The sequence below is a fragment of the Etheostoma spectabile genome, chromosome 11, assembly GCF_008692095.1.
Source record: "Etheostoma spectabile isolate EspeVRDwgs_2016 chromosome 11, UIUC_Espe_1.0, whole genome shotgun sequence".
Lineage (NCBI taxonomy): Eukaryota > Metazoa > Chordata > Actinopteri > Perciformes > Percidae > Etheostoma > Etheostoma spectabile.
Window position 1 is genome coordinate 13,038,454 of NC_045743.1, and position 16,017 is coordinate 13,054,470.

Consider the following 16,017-nt stretch of genomic DNA (forward strand, 5'->3'; position numbering starts at 1 on the left):
AATCACTCATTAAAGTTGTGACCAAAATCTGCCTTCTTACTGTCACACTGTTATTCTGTACAGTATAGAAATGGTTCACAATTGTATTAGTGCCAAGACTAAACCAGTGGTAAACATGAAAGACAGTAATACAGTACCTTTTCTATTTTTACTCCGTTTAACTCCATGACCTTGTTTGTCAAGTAGAAAATTTCACATGGGTCGTTTGTTATGTATATACTTATGAAATGGTTTGATCTGAACTTTTTAATGTCATGTTTTTATGGGCCTGTGCACTTAAACTTGCTTATTTATTTGTAAAAATGTTTATAGATTCAATTTGTAAAGGTATTGATAGTTCCCCATCTATTTTCTTAAAGAAAGTGATTAGATTTGTTTGAATAAACAAATTGAAACTATGCTGTTGTCATGGATGATACTTGTTTTATAATAGTTGTTGCACATTATTCACGTAAATCTAGAACCAAATCTAGTGATATCTGCTTTAAATCACATGTTGCATGCAATGCTATTAAAAAGTAAAAGAGACTGTAGACAAACTCATACATTTTATTTTTTAGTTCAACATTGCATATTTACCATTCATAAACATATTGCTTTCTTGTTAACCCCAGGAAAGAGGAAAATAAAGAGAATTGCTTGTTTAAAAAACTTTTTGCATCACGTTTTCCTGATACATGAGGTAATTCTGAAAAAGTACCGGGCTCAATAGTATATGTAAATATAACCTTTTTCTCTGTTTATTTTAGCCCACAAAATGTCTTCCCCTTTTCTTTCTCAGTCACTCAATAATGGAGTTGCGTAGGGAAGCCAAGGGGGCACTGGTCACTGAATAAATGTATTGAGCGATAAAATACAGTCTAATGAGACGGGGTGCTGTTTTAAACCTATTGCACATACTGTATTCCAACATTAGGGCTCCTATGGCTGAGTTTACAGGTTTACAAAGCAGTGAGAGAGGAAGTCTTGCTAGAGGCCAGCATTCCAGATCGGACAGTTTTCCAGTATCGCATGCAGCAAATGCATTCCAGTTTTAACATGCTAATTCAACCATATGCTTTGGTGCTGCTTATCGCTTAAGGACAAAGAATCCTGACAGTTCTAGTAACGTGCATGACACAATGTCTTGGCAAAAGGAATATGGACTGTGCAGACCGAGTTGAAGTTGTTATACACAACATGCATCGATGACATCAAACAACTCAATATTGTTTTCACTCGCATACATTTTTCCTTTGACCTGAGATAAGAAAATCCTTGAATTATGGAAACAGAGAAAGGCCCTTAAATAGTTTTACTAAGCCACACATAATCCTTATAAACATAAAGAGTAATTATATGCACTTAATGTGTGTCCATCACACTGGAAGATTTATTTTTAAATAAAGGCTTACAAACGTTTAAGGCCAGGTAAAGTGAAAACTACTAAAATGATATTTCAATGTTGAAATAACACACCAAACACCTGCAAACTCTAATCGAGACCTAAACTGCTACATTTAATTGTTTTCATGACTGCTGAGTTGGGTAATGAAGTTTCTGGAGACTCCCTGGAAATCCATAGCTGGATGAATAAGCCCAGCCTAGTGCTCTCCTACTGACCAACAGTCGACATTTTCTTTGTGGAAAAAAGTACAAATTTGTCTCAACAGCATTCAAAGTTGGTGATAAACATGCAAAGTGTCAGAGTGCATCCCAAAGGGTGGAAGTTTTGATATATATTTCTATAATTCAAAATATTACTCTTTTACCAAATGACATGTGCCAAAAATACAGCAGTAGCACTTTTCTGATTTAAAATGGAAGACCTGGATCATGAAGATGGCTGAACAACCATGTAGCTCGACATGAAGGAAAGAAGAAACAAAACACCACTGGGGGTTAGAAATGAAACCGGATCAAGACATGCAAAAGTCTGACCGCTGCATCTGTCTGTGCGCTCTCAACAAGAGACACTTTTTCTTATTCAGGGACTGGATCCTACAAATATGGGGAATCCAGAGGATACAGCCCCCTCAGTCACCTAACTAGGTTATATTTGTCCAATGAAAAAGAGCTTGACACCCGGGTCATAGATGTTTAGGAAAGGAAATAAATTACACATTTCTTTAAAAAAAAAAATACTTTAAAGGCTAACAGCTCGTGTTTTACAGCCACGAGCAAAGTAGTGTTTATACTTTAGTATTTAATGTCCAAAGCATAGGATGATATACTTATGTTCCATTACCGCCAATAACTCTCGTTCTCTGTAGAAAACAAGGTCTGCTTGTCTACATCTGCAGCTTACATGATGGACCAGCTTAATGAGTCGGTTTGGTAAGGGTTTGGCTATGGCTTGTCAAGGCAGTGTGTCTGTATCATCTCCATGTGCTCTGAGTAAATGCTCCACGTAAATAGCCCGACAACGAGTGTCGTATTGAGCCGAGAAGATAAGTGATAATCTAAGACTCCTGAGTTGTTGACAAGTGTAAATACAAGGACTGGAGAGTATGGAAGCCATATTGACAAGTATTACTATTATCATACAGTATGCTTTTGGTTAGTTTTCTCCGCGTTCATTTACTAAAGATAATTTGGGGGATGTCTGTCCATTTTTAGGCTTTGACATTTTTACAAAGGACATTAATAACGAAAGTAAATCACACGCTTAATGAGCATCTCATCCTATTAATTATGCTGCTGCAGCACAGTTTCCATGTGCAGCTTGATTTCTGTAATAAGCTCTCTGTTGTTACTTCAAACCAATATAATGTGAATGTACAACTCAAATACAGTTACGACTTCCAAACTGAAGTTATCTGAGCGGAGCTTACAGTAAGAACTTCAAGCTGGGATTGGTCTACAAGAAAAGGATGACTTGATGGAACAGTCAGTGCAAATGCACCACTATCTCCACTTGGATTTACGATTTGTTTTTGCATTCAAAAACATTTGCATGATTGAGGACCAGTGGTATTGCATTTGGCAAGCACGTAATCACCAACCTCCTGGTCTTTAAGTGGATGCAGCTTAGTAGAAAGCTGACAGCTGCAAAGAGACATAGCATATAGCTGGACGTGAATGTGTCGGTGTGTGCATGCTCAGTGGGTGCTGTTGGTGCTCCAGTCGTAAGGGAGGAAGCTGACTTTGGTCTTCCCAGCAGAAAGGACACCCTGCAGGCTGGTCTTCTTTGGGGAGTCTCCCATGTGCTCCACCACCCACTTCAGCAGCTACAGAGACAAGGAGGCAGAAACATAAAACAATCGGTGAGGTTCACGGTCGGGGTAGTCTATATCCTCGACGTTCCGGGACTTCCGGGATTGCTCTGGTGCCACAGGAAATTCCGCCGGATGCGTGTAACAATGTCTGTGTTCTTCCGCTTTCTTTGTGTTGGAATTTTAAACTCTGTGGATTCACGAGGGCTATGGTTAACTGCTCCTCAGATCTCCACATTAAAACAGCTGGACTGTCTGTCCAATCGGAGTTTTCTGTTGCACGACTAAAACAACCTTTGAACGTACACGTTCCACCAAAATAAGTTCCTTCCCAAGGCTATTCTGCAGCGACACCGTGCGGAGCTTAGTCAGGGTTGCTACTGGTATAAACAAGTTAAATTTAAGACTTTAAGACTTTTTAATACCAATTCTAAATGAAATTTTAGACATACCTTACGATGGAAATATAAAGTGGAAATATAAAGTGGAAATATACAGTAATCTTTCCAAGTAAACACAAAATTAACAGTTTGGTAAAATGACAATAATCGGTTGAGTTTAAGAACATTGACTTAATGTGTGTAATGCGAAAGCATAACACAAAAATGTAATTGCTGTCCTAAATTATATTATTACAATATTTTCAGAATATTTGGGTCCCCTGAACAAATGGTTATAACATCAAGTGAAATAACATCAGAATTTTAAAAAAAAACTGTTCCTTTTGAACAAAAAATAAATAAATGCCAATTCCAGCTGCTTTTCAAATGCAAAGACTTTTAAATGATTTTGTGTGTGTGTGTGTGTGTGTGTGTGTGTGTGTGTGTGTGTGTGTGTGTGTGTGGTGTGTGTGGTGTGGTGTGTGTGTGTGTAACAGACACAGAGAGAGAGAGAGACTGAGATGAATGGGTTGCAGTTTGTGGAGGACTCATCATGGACAGAGAGTAGACAGCAGTGTGTAAGAGTGTTTTGCGGTGTGGGTATGTGTGGTGTGTGTGGTGTGTGTGTGTGTGTGTGTGTGGTGTGGTGGTTTTCATGTCTCCATGTGACCAATTTTTGTTCAAGTTCTGATGTCTACTCCTGAGCTTTTGTGAATATACTTGGAAAACAATGCATATTCTATAATAAACAAAACAGTGACTTGGCACTTGAGAAAGCCTTCCCAAAAGAGTGTATCACCAATTTATAACGATACACGCACATGCAAGTCTAGTTGTTTGCTTTGGTTTTCTGGTTCAGTGTCTCAAACATAATTACAAACGCACCGTATTTTTGGACTTTTGTGATGAGCTATTTTTTGATATATGGCGCCAACCAAAATTTTGCCATGTATCTTGTCTTGTCCAGAGGTAAATGACTGTACAAGTTTGAAAATCTTCCGACACATAACGCAGTTTTCTTCATGGGCATTTTCAGGCACCGACCATAACCAAGAATACTCGTTGTTTTCAAGCCATTTGTCACTGAACTTGCATTCCCCAGGTTTCTAGACGGCTATTAACAATTGCTGCATTACTTGTATGCTGCGAAATAACAAATCTCACTGACTACGGCCACGCCAACACCCGCCCACGAAGCAGCTTGATTAGTTGGAGTTAGGCATTTGACCTGGAGTGGTTAAGGTTAGGATAGCCAATTGGTCAGGGGATAGGATGTGTACAAATGGGGTTTTGTTACCGCGACAACGCAGCGCAAAGCCTACTGGAAAAAAAGAATTCGACAACAGACTGCCTACATTTTCGCCGTGACATGACACAAACATATTTAAGACCTATCCAATCTGAATTTAAGACAATTTAATACATTTTAAGGCCTTATTTTTAGGAAACGTGATTTAAGACTTTTTAAGGACCCGCGGCCACCCTGTTAGTGCCGCCCATGATGATTGTGATTGGTTGCCAATAAACCAGAGCACGTTTTTCTTCCAACCCGGAATTCTGTGTGGACTGACCATTATTGGGCTTTTAATATCGCCATCTCTTTCCGCCAGTGTATAGCTAATTTAACCATGGATTCTTATATTAAGTTAATTGACGACAAGTAAAGCACCTCAAAATTGTACTATGATTTCTACTCCACTACATTTTGGAGGAAAATATTGTACACTTTTGTTATTTGGCTGATTTTGATTAGGAAAAAAAAAAAAAATTATATATTATTATAGGTTAAGTAATACAATTAACCCCACCTTTAGCAGCTGCAACATTAAAGTCATGTAGACATTAATGCATCACTAATCATAATATAGTATTGTAATATATATGATTCTGAAATGGGCCATTCTGCATAGTAGGTACTTGTACTTTTGGTACCAGTATATTTATAAGTATAAATGGGTTTAAATGCAAGATACTTACTTGTAACAGAGAATTTTTACACTGTTGTATTGCTATTTTTACTTAAGTAAAAGATCTGAATACGTCTTCTACCACTGCTGTTGTCTGTGAATGATACCACAGGGTTGGCAGTTATAAATACCTTTTCATCGGTTCCTCCAAAGTCAGCTTTGTCCCCCGATATCGACTGAGGCATTCTCTTTTCCCGAAACCCCCAAAAGGGCGTGCTTTCCCGGGGGCTAGCGCGTCGGAGGGGCTGTAATGTCGTAGGTTGTGTAGACGAATTAAGCCCTAAAATTTTTCCAGATAGTAGATGACCCGTATTTTTTAAAAGTGTTTCCTGGGAGGTATTTTTTAAATTGGGGCAGCCCTTTGCGCCACAGTTCAAGGCAAAATGAATGAGGGGCTCAGCATCGGGAAGGGCCCCCCTAAAGATAAATAGGAAAGGGAAATTTCCGTTTACATTAATTTTTTTCACACAATGTCTTGGTGAATTTGTGAAAAAGTTTGGATGATTTTAAGAAGGCTGAATTTGTAGCGGGGTCGTTTTGGGAAGGGCCTTAGAAGCTGTGCGAACCTTTCTGTTCCCCCCGAACACCATTTCATCCCGTAATTAAACTTCTCCTTCCAATTTGGGGAGCTCACATAGTTGAAGAACTAAAAAAAAAAAGACAGGAAAAAATTTTAAAAATACTGTATCCATTCGCATAAATAAAATGAAAACGAATCAAATGAAAGGGACAGTCAATGCCACTGTAGCATGTTTTTTCTTTTTTCGTGCATTTCAGTTGGAGTAGTTAGTGTAAATCAGACCCCAAATGGTATCCTAAAACTTAAATGAGAAAATACCCAAAGCATTTTATTATTAAAAAAAAAAAAATTTTTACATAGGGGAAGTGTTGATAGGTTGACTCGAAGAGCCAACAGTAAACCCCCACCTTTTAAACGGCGGGGGTTTGGGAATGTTTTTTACTATTCAAAAATCCAGAATTTAAAAGTTTGTAAAAGGTTTAAGGGGAGCCAAGCCAACCAGCTATGAAAAAAAATTTTAACATTAAAACTTTTGTTTTGGCCCCAAAAGAAATTTAAAATGCAAAAAAAAGGAAACAGTAAAGCTGTGTAGAAAAACGGTCATGACTTCTTTGGTAGCGCCCGCCGCTCTGCTAGTGTTTGAAGTTTGGAAATTTTAAGTCAGTAAAGTCGAATTTATTTGTCCCCAGGGGGCAAGATTCCATGGAAACAGCGAGCTCCCCAATCAGAGACCCCAAATTTTTTGGTTGGGATTAGGGGTAGTGTAAAATTTCTCCTGCATCCTCAAAAAGCTGATGAGATAAAAAATTTTTTTAAAAAAAGGGTTATTATCTACGACAACGGTTTACGGAGTTTTGGAGTCTACCTTGGGTGGTTTAAACATAAATCGCTAATCCTCAAAATCCTTATGAAGAAAATGAATGGGATTTTGACTTCCGGAACCACACTGTTGAGCTCCATAGGGACTCTGTGGACTGGGGATATTTATCTTTGAATGCAGCTGTGTGATCATACTCTGTATCTTTGCCACATGTTGGTGGGGGCCCCCAGGCGTAGGTACCCATGGATGACCAAGGCGTTGTAGATGTTGATGAAGAAGGCCAGCTTCTCCTCCCGACTGAGCGAAAGCAGCTCCACTCTCTGCAGCTGAATGGCTAGCTCACAGTAACGCTCAAAGGCAGGGTTGACTGACATGCCCTTGTAGTCCACAGACTGTGGGAGCAAGGAAAACACATAAAGTACATAACCTTACAGTTAAAAACAACCAAACATACAGATGAATACACTCGGCGTCAGAAGCCCAGAGGTAATGAGGACATTACCTTGCCATCAGCAGAGAGATGTTCGGAGAACAATTTCAAAACCAACTCCCGTACAAGCAAAGAGAGCTCAGCAGCTGAGACAGAGAGAGACAGAGAGAGAGAGTTAATGTTTTCTAAGTTTATCAGCGTTTTGAGGCGAAAAAAAGATCAATAAGTGAATTGTAAAAGCAACTGTCTTAGCATAAACCCCTACATCTTACAATAACTGGATCTTTTTATAAGATATACTCAAAGTTTAGCTGTAATGTAAAATCAACACAGTTCATAGCCCAATTTCAAAACATTAACCCCTGAGCTGGGACAACATTGTGGGGGTGTTACTGTCCCGATTATGCTCTTACATAATTGCTAAGTGTATATTTAAAAGTAGCTGTGAAATAACCCAAGGAAAACAAAGGAATAACATAAATATTAGGCTAACTTTGATGTTGAACAAATGAGATTACTATTAGGAAACATTACCCGTGAGAAAAGCACATCGCAGACAAGTCCAAGAGAAGAAACGGCCAAGCATAATAACACTAACACTTACAAAAGCAGTGCGATTGTAATCACCTCGGTGTTGTACTGCACAGATTAGCTTGTTAGTTAGCCTCTAGAGGTGTGCAACATTCAGGTATGAATATAATACAGAGCCAGGCAACCACTACCAAAGAACAAGAAAAAGGATTAATCTGTCAAAAAGAATGCGGCAAACCTGCAGAAACACAAACATGGTTTTGAAATAGGGCTTCAATGATGTATATTTTCAGGCCAACTTTTCATTTTTTTTTTTCAGGTGCTGTATGTATCAATTTAGGAGTACTTGATGCAACTGATAACAGAAGTTATAGGTTATACATGTTTCTTATACAATATATTATCAAACACACTGCATTTTTTGCCTTCAAAATATGACAGGTATTGTCACTGACAGGCATATACTTTCATGCTCATACTGAATCACAGCCATCATACAGGAGGTGTACAGAAGTTACTGAGGGAATGAAGGCCATACAGTATATCAGATATATCATTAAGCTCTACTTCAGTTCCTCCCGCCACGAAGCTCACTAACATAATACACAAACCCAAGCAAACCCAAAACGTCATACACCAAGCCAGCAGCAAAGAAAGGACAGGAGTTTTAGAGAGCATTTAAAGGACACCAATCAGCATGAACCTGAAATGCAATGTGTGTATGCCCCAAAGCCTGATCCAGTCCTGACCTACCCTGGATGGGACTGCAGGCTGCCGTCTGTCCTGCGTTGAGGGCTGAATGAGGGTCATCCTCCAACAGCCTGTACAGAGCGTCTTTCCCTTTTCCAAAACTGCCATCCTGCTGCCCACAGCCACGAACACTGACCATGTACTTCTTCTGCAACAATGCTTGGCCAGTATTACAGGCCTCAGCACTGGCTAACATACACATGGCCACAGTCAAGAGTTGGCAGATAGTTCAATGAGTTTCCAGATAGTTCTAATAACGTCTACAAAAATCAAACTGACACAACACTAAAAGCCTGTTTTACTGCAGGTCTGTGACCTTACTTACCCATGCCCTTCTCTTTCTGCAGCCAGTCAACCAGTTGATCACCTGAGAAGCTCTTTTTGTACAAAGTCAGGCCCCTCCAATGACTGCCAATCACAGTGCCATGTTTCAGGTCCTTTATCACGTCCGCCAACTCATCCCTCTCACACATAAACTCTGAGGGCAGGAATATGCCAAGCCACACATGTACAAACACACAAAAATACACATGTTCATTCATACCCACATACATGAAAGACGAGTATGTGCAGTCCAGCATGTGCACAGAAAAAATATCTAGTTGGTGGAAAAGGAACCACCTAAATCATTTATTCAGGTCATAGCTCCTCTATATCCAGCATGGCGGATTTTCATTTTAAAACATTGTGAAACAAAAAAACATTGTGCTATGCAGATATAACGGAGAAAACAAAGAAAAATACTAAATATTGCACACAAATAACTTATGCTTCTTCTCAAATTAGTTTGTATCCAAAATCCAGACAAAACAGCATAGAATCCAAGTGAGTCATTAAGATTGACAACTTTTATTAATTTAGATTTATTAATTAGATTTATTTTTTTTATATATCACCACATTCGCTGGGGAATACAGTGGCCTGTATGTACCTCAAAACAGCCAGAGCTGGCCAGTATTGCTGAAACAACGTCCAATGTACTGTCAGATAACTTATAAGACTGTTGAGAGTGCAAGGACTAATGGAATGAAAGCTTTGACATAATGATACAAATATGAAGGAATACATTCTATTTTTTTAGGTCACACCAAATTCAAATATTTCTCCACAAAAGGAAGTTTAAGCTCCCCTTTGGAAAGACTTTGTTAACACATTACTCCCAATTTCCACGGATTGTGAACGGCTGCGGATCCGCTCCGAAACGGCATCAGAGTAATTTGGTTTCCATTAAAGTCAATGTGTCTAATTCCACAAGATGCGGAACAACTGCGGAATGGCTGTGTCCCAGCTCCGGCGATCTGCTGATCCAAAGTATCAAGTTTCCTATATCAACTGTCTGTGTCAGCAGTAGTGACAGGAGATGAGAACATACATCTGCTGTTACCCAAACATACATGCCAGCACTTAACGTAAACTACAGTTCCAAGTATAGTTCATCTGAGCCAGCGCATCAAATTAAGGACGTTTTCCCCAGAGTGTGGTTCATTTCAAAACCCTTTTCTGAGCAGATTAAACCGATCTGAAACTGATCTTGTTTTTAAACTAATCCTTAAACATTAAGCAAGTATGTGAAGAAAACTAATATCTGGAAAAAGCTAACTGTCAGACCAATAAACCCCTCACCTCCATCAGTCTCCCCAGTTGTGTCCTCTGGTGGATTTTCGTCTGGTAGTGGTGGAGCATCTGCTGGAAGAGGCTCTTTCTTGACCACATTCACCAACCTCTGAAGCTCCTCAGGAGCCTGAGATAGTTAAACACATACAGTACAAACAAGTTGAAACATTACAGTAGATGAAATTCATATTTTTTTGACCCTGCTAAAATATACACATTACATCAAGTTCAATAGTCAAATGGGAAAGTGTTGCCACTCCTCACCAACTTCTGTAGGTCATCGTTGCCCCCAACATGAATGTTGTTAAAGAAGATCTGAGGGACCGAGCTGCGTCCTGTCAACTCCTTCACTCTGGCTCTTAACTCTGGATGCCTTCCCACATCCACATCACATACCGGTACTCCCAAACGTCCCAGGATGGCTTTGGCTTGGACACAGTGTGGGCAGCCCTGGATGGAGTACACCGTTACCCTGCCCAGTGCACTGCTGTCAAACTCCTCCATTTGCTGCAATTATGGAAAGACAAGAGGGCAAAGAGTTTTAAGCTGTAGCTGTCCAGAGAAAATTGGCTGAGCTCCATGTTACAAAAACCATTTAGTGGTCCTCTTTCTGCTCTTGGCCACTGAACAAGTGTGGATTACACAGTAAATGTTTTATCCAACACATTCTAACTGTGTAAAGTTCCTATTTAAATGTTAATAATATACACATTTTGGCCTGAATGAAACCTAAAACTATTGCTTTCTTTGGGTTAGTTGGTGGTTTCACATGTTGATCTCTTTGAGAGAGTAGTAATACTTTTTGGTCTTTATGTGTATTTGTGTAAGTGCATACGGAAATGTATTGTATATTCATGCACGCATACATGTAAGTTTATGTGCGCACACACACACACACACACACATATTTCTGTGTGATACAAGTGCTTGTCCTCAGGTTTCTGCACGTTGAATGATATCTAATAGTAGTTTAGAGTGATGTTCTCCTGCTAAGGGATTTAAACCAGCAATCTCACAATCCTTTATTACTTGAGTAATAACTTAAGTTGAGGAACTTTTTTGCCCGACTTGCCTCATTTCTACTGACTTTGTATTAAGTTAGCCAATGACACAGTTCCTCATTCCTTGTTACACAGCTTTGGGCCAGCAGTCAGTCAACTTACTCTAAGCTTATCAAGTGTTAGATCACACCTCTTGTTGATGAAAACAGGGCAAAGTACAAGTTGTCCTAGTTTCTCAAGAATTTTGATTTCCTTAAGTAGTTCGTGCAGTTAGTATATAACGAATATGGAAGTGAAATCAAACAAAAAACATATATACTGTCCCTGAGTGACTCACAACACACGTTCTAATTTTGGAAGTGGTTTTGTTAATTAGTAGTTTTTTCATGCAATTATCATGTGATGTTAAATATAACTGCAGATAAACAAAGCAGTCAATGGAGATTTTTTAAGTTAAGAAAGGAAACTGCGGTTGTATGAGATCCCCAATTTGTAGATTTGCAATTTGTTTTAGAAAAAAAGTTAAATTTTAAGGGCTGTAATAGAGTTACCAACAAACAAGACTAAAGTTATATTACATTTCTAAAATTTGCTTTGGACTTCATCAAGGGGATACATTTGTCTGTTTCAATAACTGAAAAGCAATATAACTGGCAAGACTACAACAATTATTAAATCATTACTCATTTAGTGGCATATGAATAACACTTTTTAACGCTGAATATTCGTTAACGGTAACCGTTGCTACAACTAAACCAGGGAATGGCGTTAACAAGCTAAGTCGATATATTAGCAAATGATAACGGTACGTTACCTTTTATCGATTGATTCCCTTGGTAAATTCGGCAGTACAATTTTAAAACTCTGTCCCACTTAGTCCTGTTAATAAAAATATATTAGTTAATACGTATGTTATGCATATCGCCAGCTGAGAGGTCGCTTATCTTGCAGGTAAATTACCCAGCTGCACTGGCAGTGCATCATCATTGCGCAGGCTAGCCCATATTAGCTGCTGTGGTTAAGCTAGCTAGCTAGTATCTTGTGTTATGATGCCTTCAGGTGCTCCTCGTAAACTTAACATTCTAGCGTGCTTGTCTGTAAATATTACTACCTAACAGCCTATTGATAACACCAATTGTTTTGATATGGCAATCTATGGCAGTAGATTATTTCTTCTGTTAACTCCATTCTGTTTTTTTTTCCTGGATAAAATTAGCTTTTTATGAGCCTTCTTGACAAGTGAAGTTATGTTCGCAGTCCAGTAAGGTCCTGGGAGATGTCTCATTTTATGTAAAGAGGAGCAGGTTCCTCTCTCCTCCTCCTTAAGTCAATAATCAGCTCTTTTGTTTTGGTGGAGTTAAGTGTCAGGTTATTTGGTTATTGTCACCAAACAGCCAGTTTTTAAACGTCATCTCTGTAGGCGGGCTTCAATGAACAGCCAGTAACACGTTATAACACAGATTGTATAAATAGGTTAGAAATGAGTAGTTAGGGTTGTTTAAATTGCTTAAACTCCAACAATACCTATCGGTATAAATGCAGCTTATTGTCATTCTCATTTTTTTGTCATTTTTATATACAAAGGCAACCGTGGCTTTGCACGGAACGTTTTCCCACTAATACATGTTCCTGTACGGACACATTTATAGTAGGACATGACTGGACGAGGAGAAGATAAACAGAAAAATTAAGGAGAACAGAAAGATGTCGAATATGTCAACACTGTCAGAAACAGAGCGCGCAGGATTTACAAAGATACTAAAGTCTATGTCAAAAGGCGACTTACTGGCACTTTGTGACACAGTCACGAATAAGTTGATAGTTGTGGAAAACGTTACAGGTAACGTTAACTTTATGTTTTCATTCTGTTAATTTAGCTACAATACCAGACAGCAAGGAGCAAGTTAGCTCGCATACTATTAGTTAATTACACTTAATGTTCTGATATGTTAACAGACAGGTCAATGTCAAACATATATTTCTTAAGGTAAAAGTTTATACGAGCGGTTGTTAACACGTCCACCGCTGTAAATACGTAACGTTTAGCTAGCTTTCGTCTCCCAACGTAACAGAAGGGTTGGCACAGACTCATTCTAAAACGCGGAAGTAGAAGGTCGTACATTTCAGATCAGCGAGTCACAACAAGTTTACCAATTAAGAAAGAATGCATTTTCTGTGTGTGTGTGTGTGTGTGTGTGTGTTGTTTTGTCTCCCTCCCTCCCTCCTTTTCTGTGGTTTTGTGTCCCTGGAACGCTTTCATATGTCCCAGTGTGTTTGTAACTGTTCGTGAATGCTATGTTTTCTGACTAAATAAATAAATATATGTATATATAATAAAATGTGATCACAAAAAAAGTAAAGAATGCCTTTTCGGAAATTGACTTAGGCATAAGCTGACACCAGGGACACCAAAACCGGAACTGTTGATGCTGTTTAAAGTCTGCCGAAAGGATATTATGTTCAGATAATTAAACTTGACCCTTTCCTTTGTTCATATAGAGGCTATTGAAACAATTCTCTTATACACTCAAAATGCTGAGGAGCTCCTGAAGAGGAAGAAGGTTTATCGCGAACTCATATTTAAGTACCTGGCCCAAGAAGGTGTGGCGATGCCCCCAAACAGTGAGAAACACCAGCTTGTGAAAAGGACACTGGAGCTTTGGTCGTCTGGGAAGGTAGGGACAGGAGGACATCCCAGTTATGTTGACATGGTTGAGTATACTGAAGTAACATTTAAGTAAGATGGTGATGTTGTGTTATGGTGTCAATATTTAGCTGTTGGCAGCATGTGTTATTTAAACATGACTACTTAAAAGTCACCCAGGCACAACTTGGAAATATATTTGAGTAAGCTATATCAATAACGTCTCATTTCTTTAAGACCGTGGTTGACAAAAGCCTTCCAGGAGAGAGACATATGGCTGAGGTGGGCTTTGACCCTGTGGTCCTCGGCCAGCAGTTCTGCCAGTGGTTTTTCCAACTCTTAAACAGTCACAACCCCTTGCTGGGCCAGCCCCCTCAGGACTGGGGACCACAACACTTCTGGCCAGATGTGAAACTACGCCTCTTCTCTGTGTAAGAAATCCATTATAATGCCACGTAAGGCAATTGAAATTAAGCTACTGGTGATGTGTTTGTTTTTAGCTTTCTGTGTTAACAGCCGTTTTATATTTTAGGCAGGCCAATTTTCTGCAAATAAAAATACCATAATAATAATGTAAAAGATGTGATAAGCACATAGAAGTTTGAACTTGACCTGTGTTTTACAATAGTTACAATTAACTTAAGGATATCTCCAAAGTAAATGTGATCTCTGTGATGACAGAGCTGTGTCCCCCTTTTCAGAGCCGGCCACGAACAGATGGATGAGTTCCTGGGTGCTGAACTGGTTAGCAGTCGTCTCCTGGCCTTGACTGGGGATGAGCACCTCCTCCTCAGTCCCAACATGCAGCCTAATGGCCTCAGGACACTGACCTCCCCCCATGGCCTGGTACTAGTGGCTGTAGCTGGGACAATCCACAGGGGCGAAACCTGTCTGGGCATCTTTGAGCAAATATTTGGCCTCATCCGCTCTCCGCTGGAGAAAAATAGCTGGAAGATCAAGTTTGTCAACCTGAAGATCAAAGCGCAGGATGCTCTGGGTGGGACAGACATGGTAGCGCCTGCCTTGAGTTACAACTCCACCGAATTGCAGCTTCTCTGCAGTTGATGACTCCTCAAACTTGCCCAAATGTGTTTAGAACATGGCATGTGTACTGGCAGAAACCACTTTCCTAAATTATGTTTAGCATGTCAGGATGTAGAGGTAGGTGGACATTGTTGCATCTAAACGTACTTGGTACATCATTGATGTAACATCAACACATGACAAAGCTTGAGAAAAGTTTACCCTTGTTTTTTGCTTTGCACAAAATGCAAATCTGCTGCTTGTGGATTTGGGACATTTGCCTCAATAAACTGTTCTTAGATGCAAATTGTGTTTCTTTTGCATCCCGTGCCTTAGATAAAAGATGCCTAAGATGTAAATACAGACATGGATGTTCTTTTTGTAAATATGTATGATATCAAATATAAAAAATATGTATTAACATTTGTGCTCTATCCAGTAATGACAAGTAGGGAACTACTTGCAAACAGAATAAATATTATTTGTTTGTTTGACAATATAGTCTAATAAAATTGATCTAAGGTCGCTGTGCTTTCATGTGATGAATAAAGGTCAGCCCATAATGTTTAGAGGTGTACTTGTTAGAAATGTGTAAAACAAGCTCACAAACAGAGCGTAATCATGCAAAGGTCTGCTCTGAGTACATCAAGCCTCCCGTCTCATGCCTGGGCGTGTCCAAGGGTAACTTCAGAGGGTCAAAAACATGAATACGTGGAAATGCAGGGGGGTAAACATGTATCTGCTGCATTAAAAGGATTCAAACCTATGCTGGGCTGGTTGGTTAGTGTATAGTTTGATTCAGATGGACTCCCAAGACAAGACGGTGCTCACCCAACTGGCCAATAGGAATGTTGCCCCGCCCATGACACTATTTTCACATTGAGAGAAAAAAAAAAAAGGAATCAAGAACAGGACACTTAGGTTTTGAAAGCGAGAAGAAAAACGTTTTGAGAGAAACACTTTTTTGAGGTTCTCCCACACTTATAGCAAAAATATATATACAGCATGTATTTGAGAGTTTAAAAAGTATTTTGAGTGAGATTTTTCTTCCATTGGTTTGAAAACTTTTTCTCTCAATTATTTTTTTCTCTCATAAAATGTTTTTTTTGCAATCAGTGTGATAACTTTTTTCTCTCAGATCAT

At 39.2% G+C, this 16,017-nt stretch overlaps 2 protein-coding genes across 2 annotated transcripts; one reads left to right on the top strand and one right to left on the bottom strand.

Annotated features, from left to right (window-relative positions):
• Nucleotides 1-533: 533 nt before the first annotated feature.
• On the bottom strand, nt 534-12,404 carry zgc:152951 (uncharacterized). The gene is made up of 11 exons (XM_032530337.1): nt 12,168-12,404; nt 12,022-12,086; nt 10,471-10,713; nt 10,216-10,333; nt 8,918-9,070; nt 8,596-8,781; nt 7,384-7,457; nt 7,076-7,273; nt 6,009-6,187; nt 5,673-5,958; nt 534-3,209 (listed from the first exon to the last, which is right to left on the bottom strand). The coding sequence occupies exons 3-11, from the start codon at nt 10,708-10,710 to the stop codon at nt 3,081-3,083; spliced, it is 1,563 nt and encodes a 520-aa protein (XP_032386228.1). The 5' UTR covers nt 10,711-10,713; nt 12,022-12,086; nt 12,168-12,404; the 3' UTR covers nt 534-3,080.
• Nucleotides 12,405-12,822: 418 nt separating this feature from the next.
• c11h3orf38 (chromosome 11 C3orf38 homolog) lies at nt 12,823-15,025 on the top strand. The gene is made up of 4 exons (XM_032530110.1): nt 12,823-13,047; nt 13,707-13,882; nt 14,089-14,282; nt 14,553-15,025. The coding sequence occupies exons 1-4, from the start codon at nt 12,912-12,914 to the stop codon at nt 14,914-14,916; spliced, it is 870 nt and encodes a 289-aa protein (XP_032386001.1). The 5' UTR covers nt 12,823-12,911; the 3' UTR covers nt 14,917-15,025.
• Nucleotides 15,026-16,017: the final 992 nt, after the last annotated feature.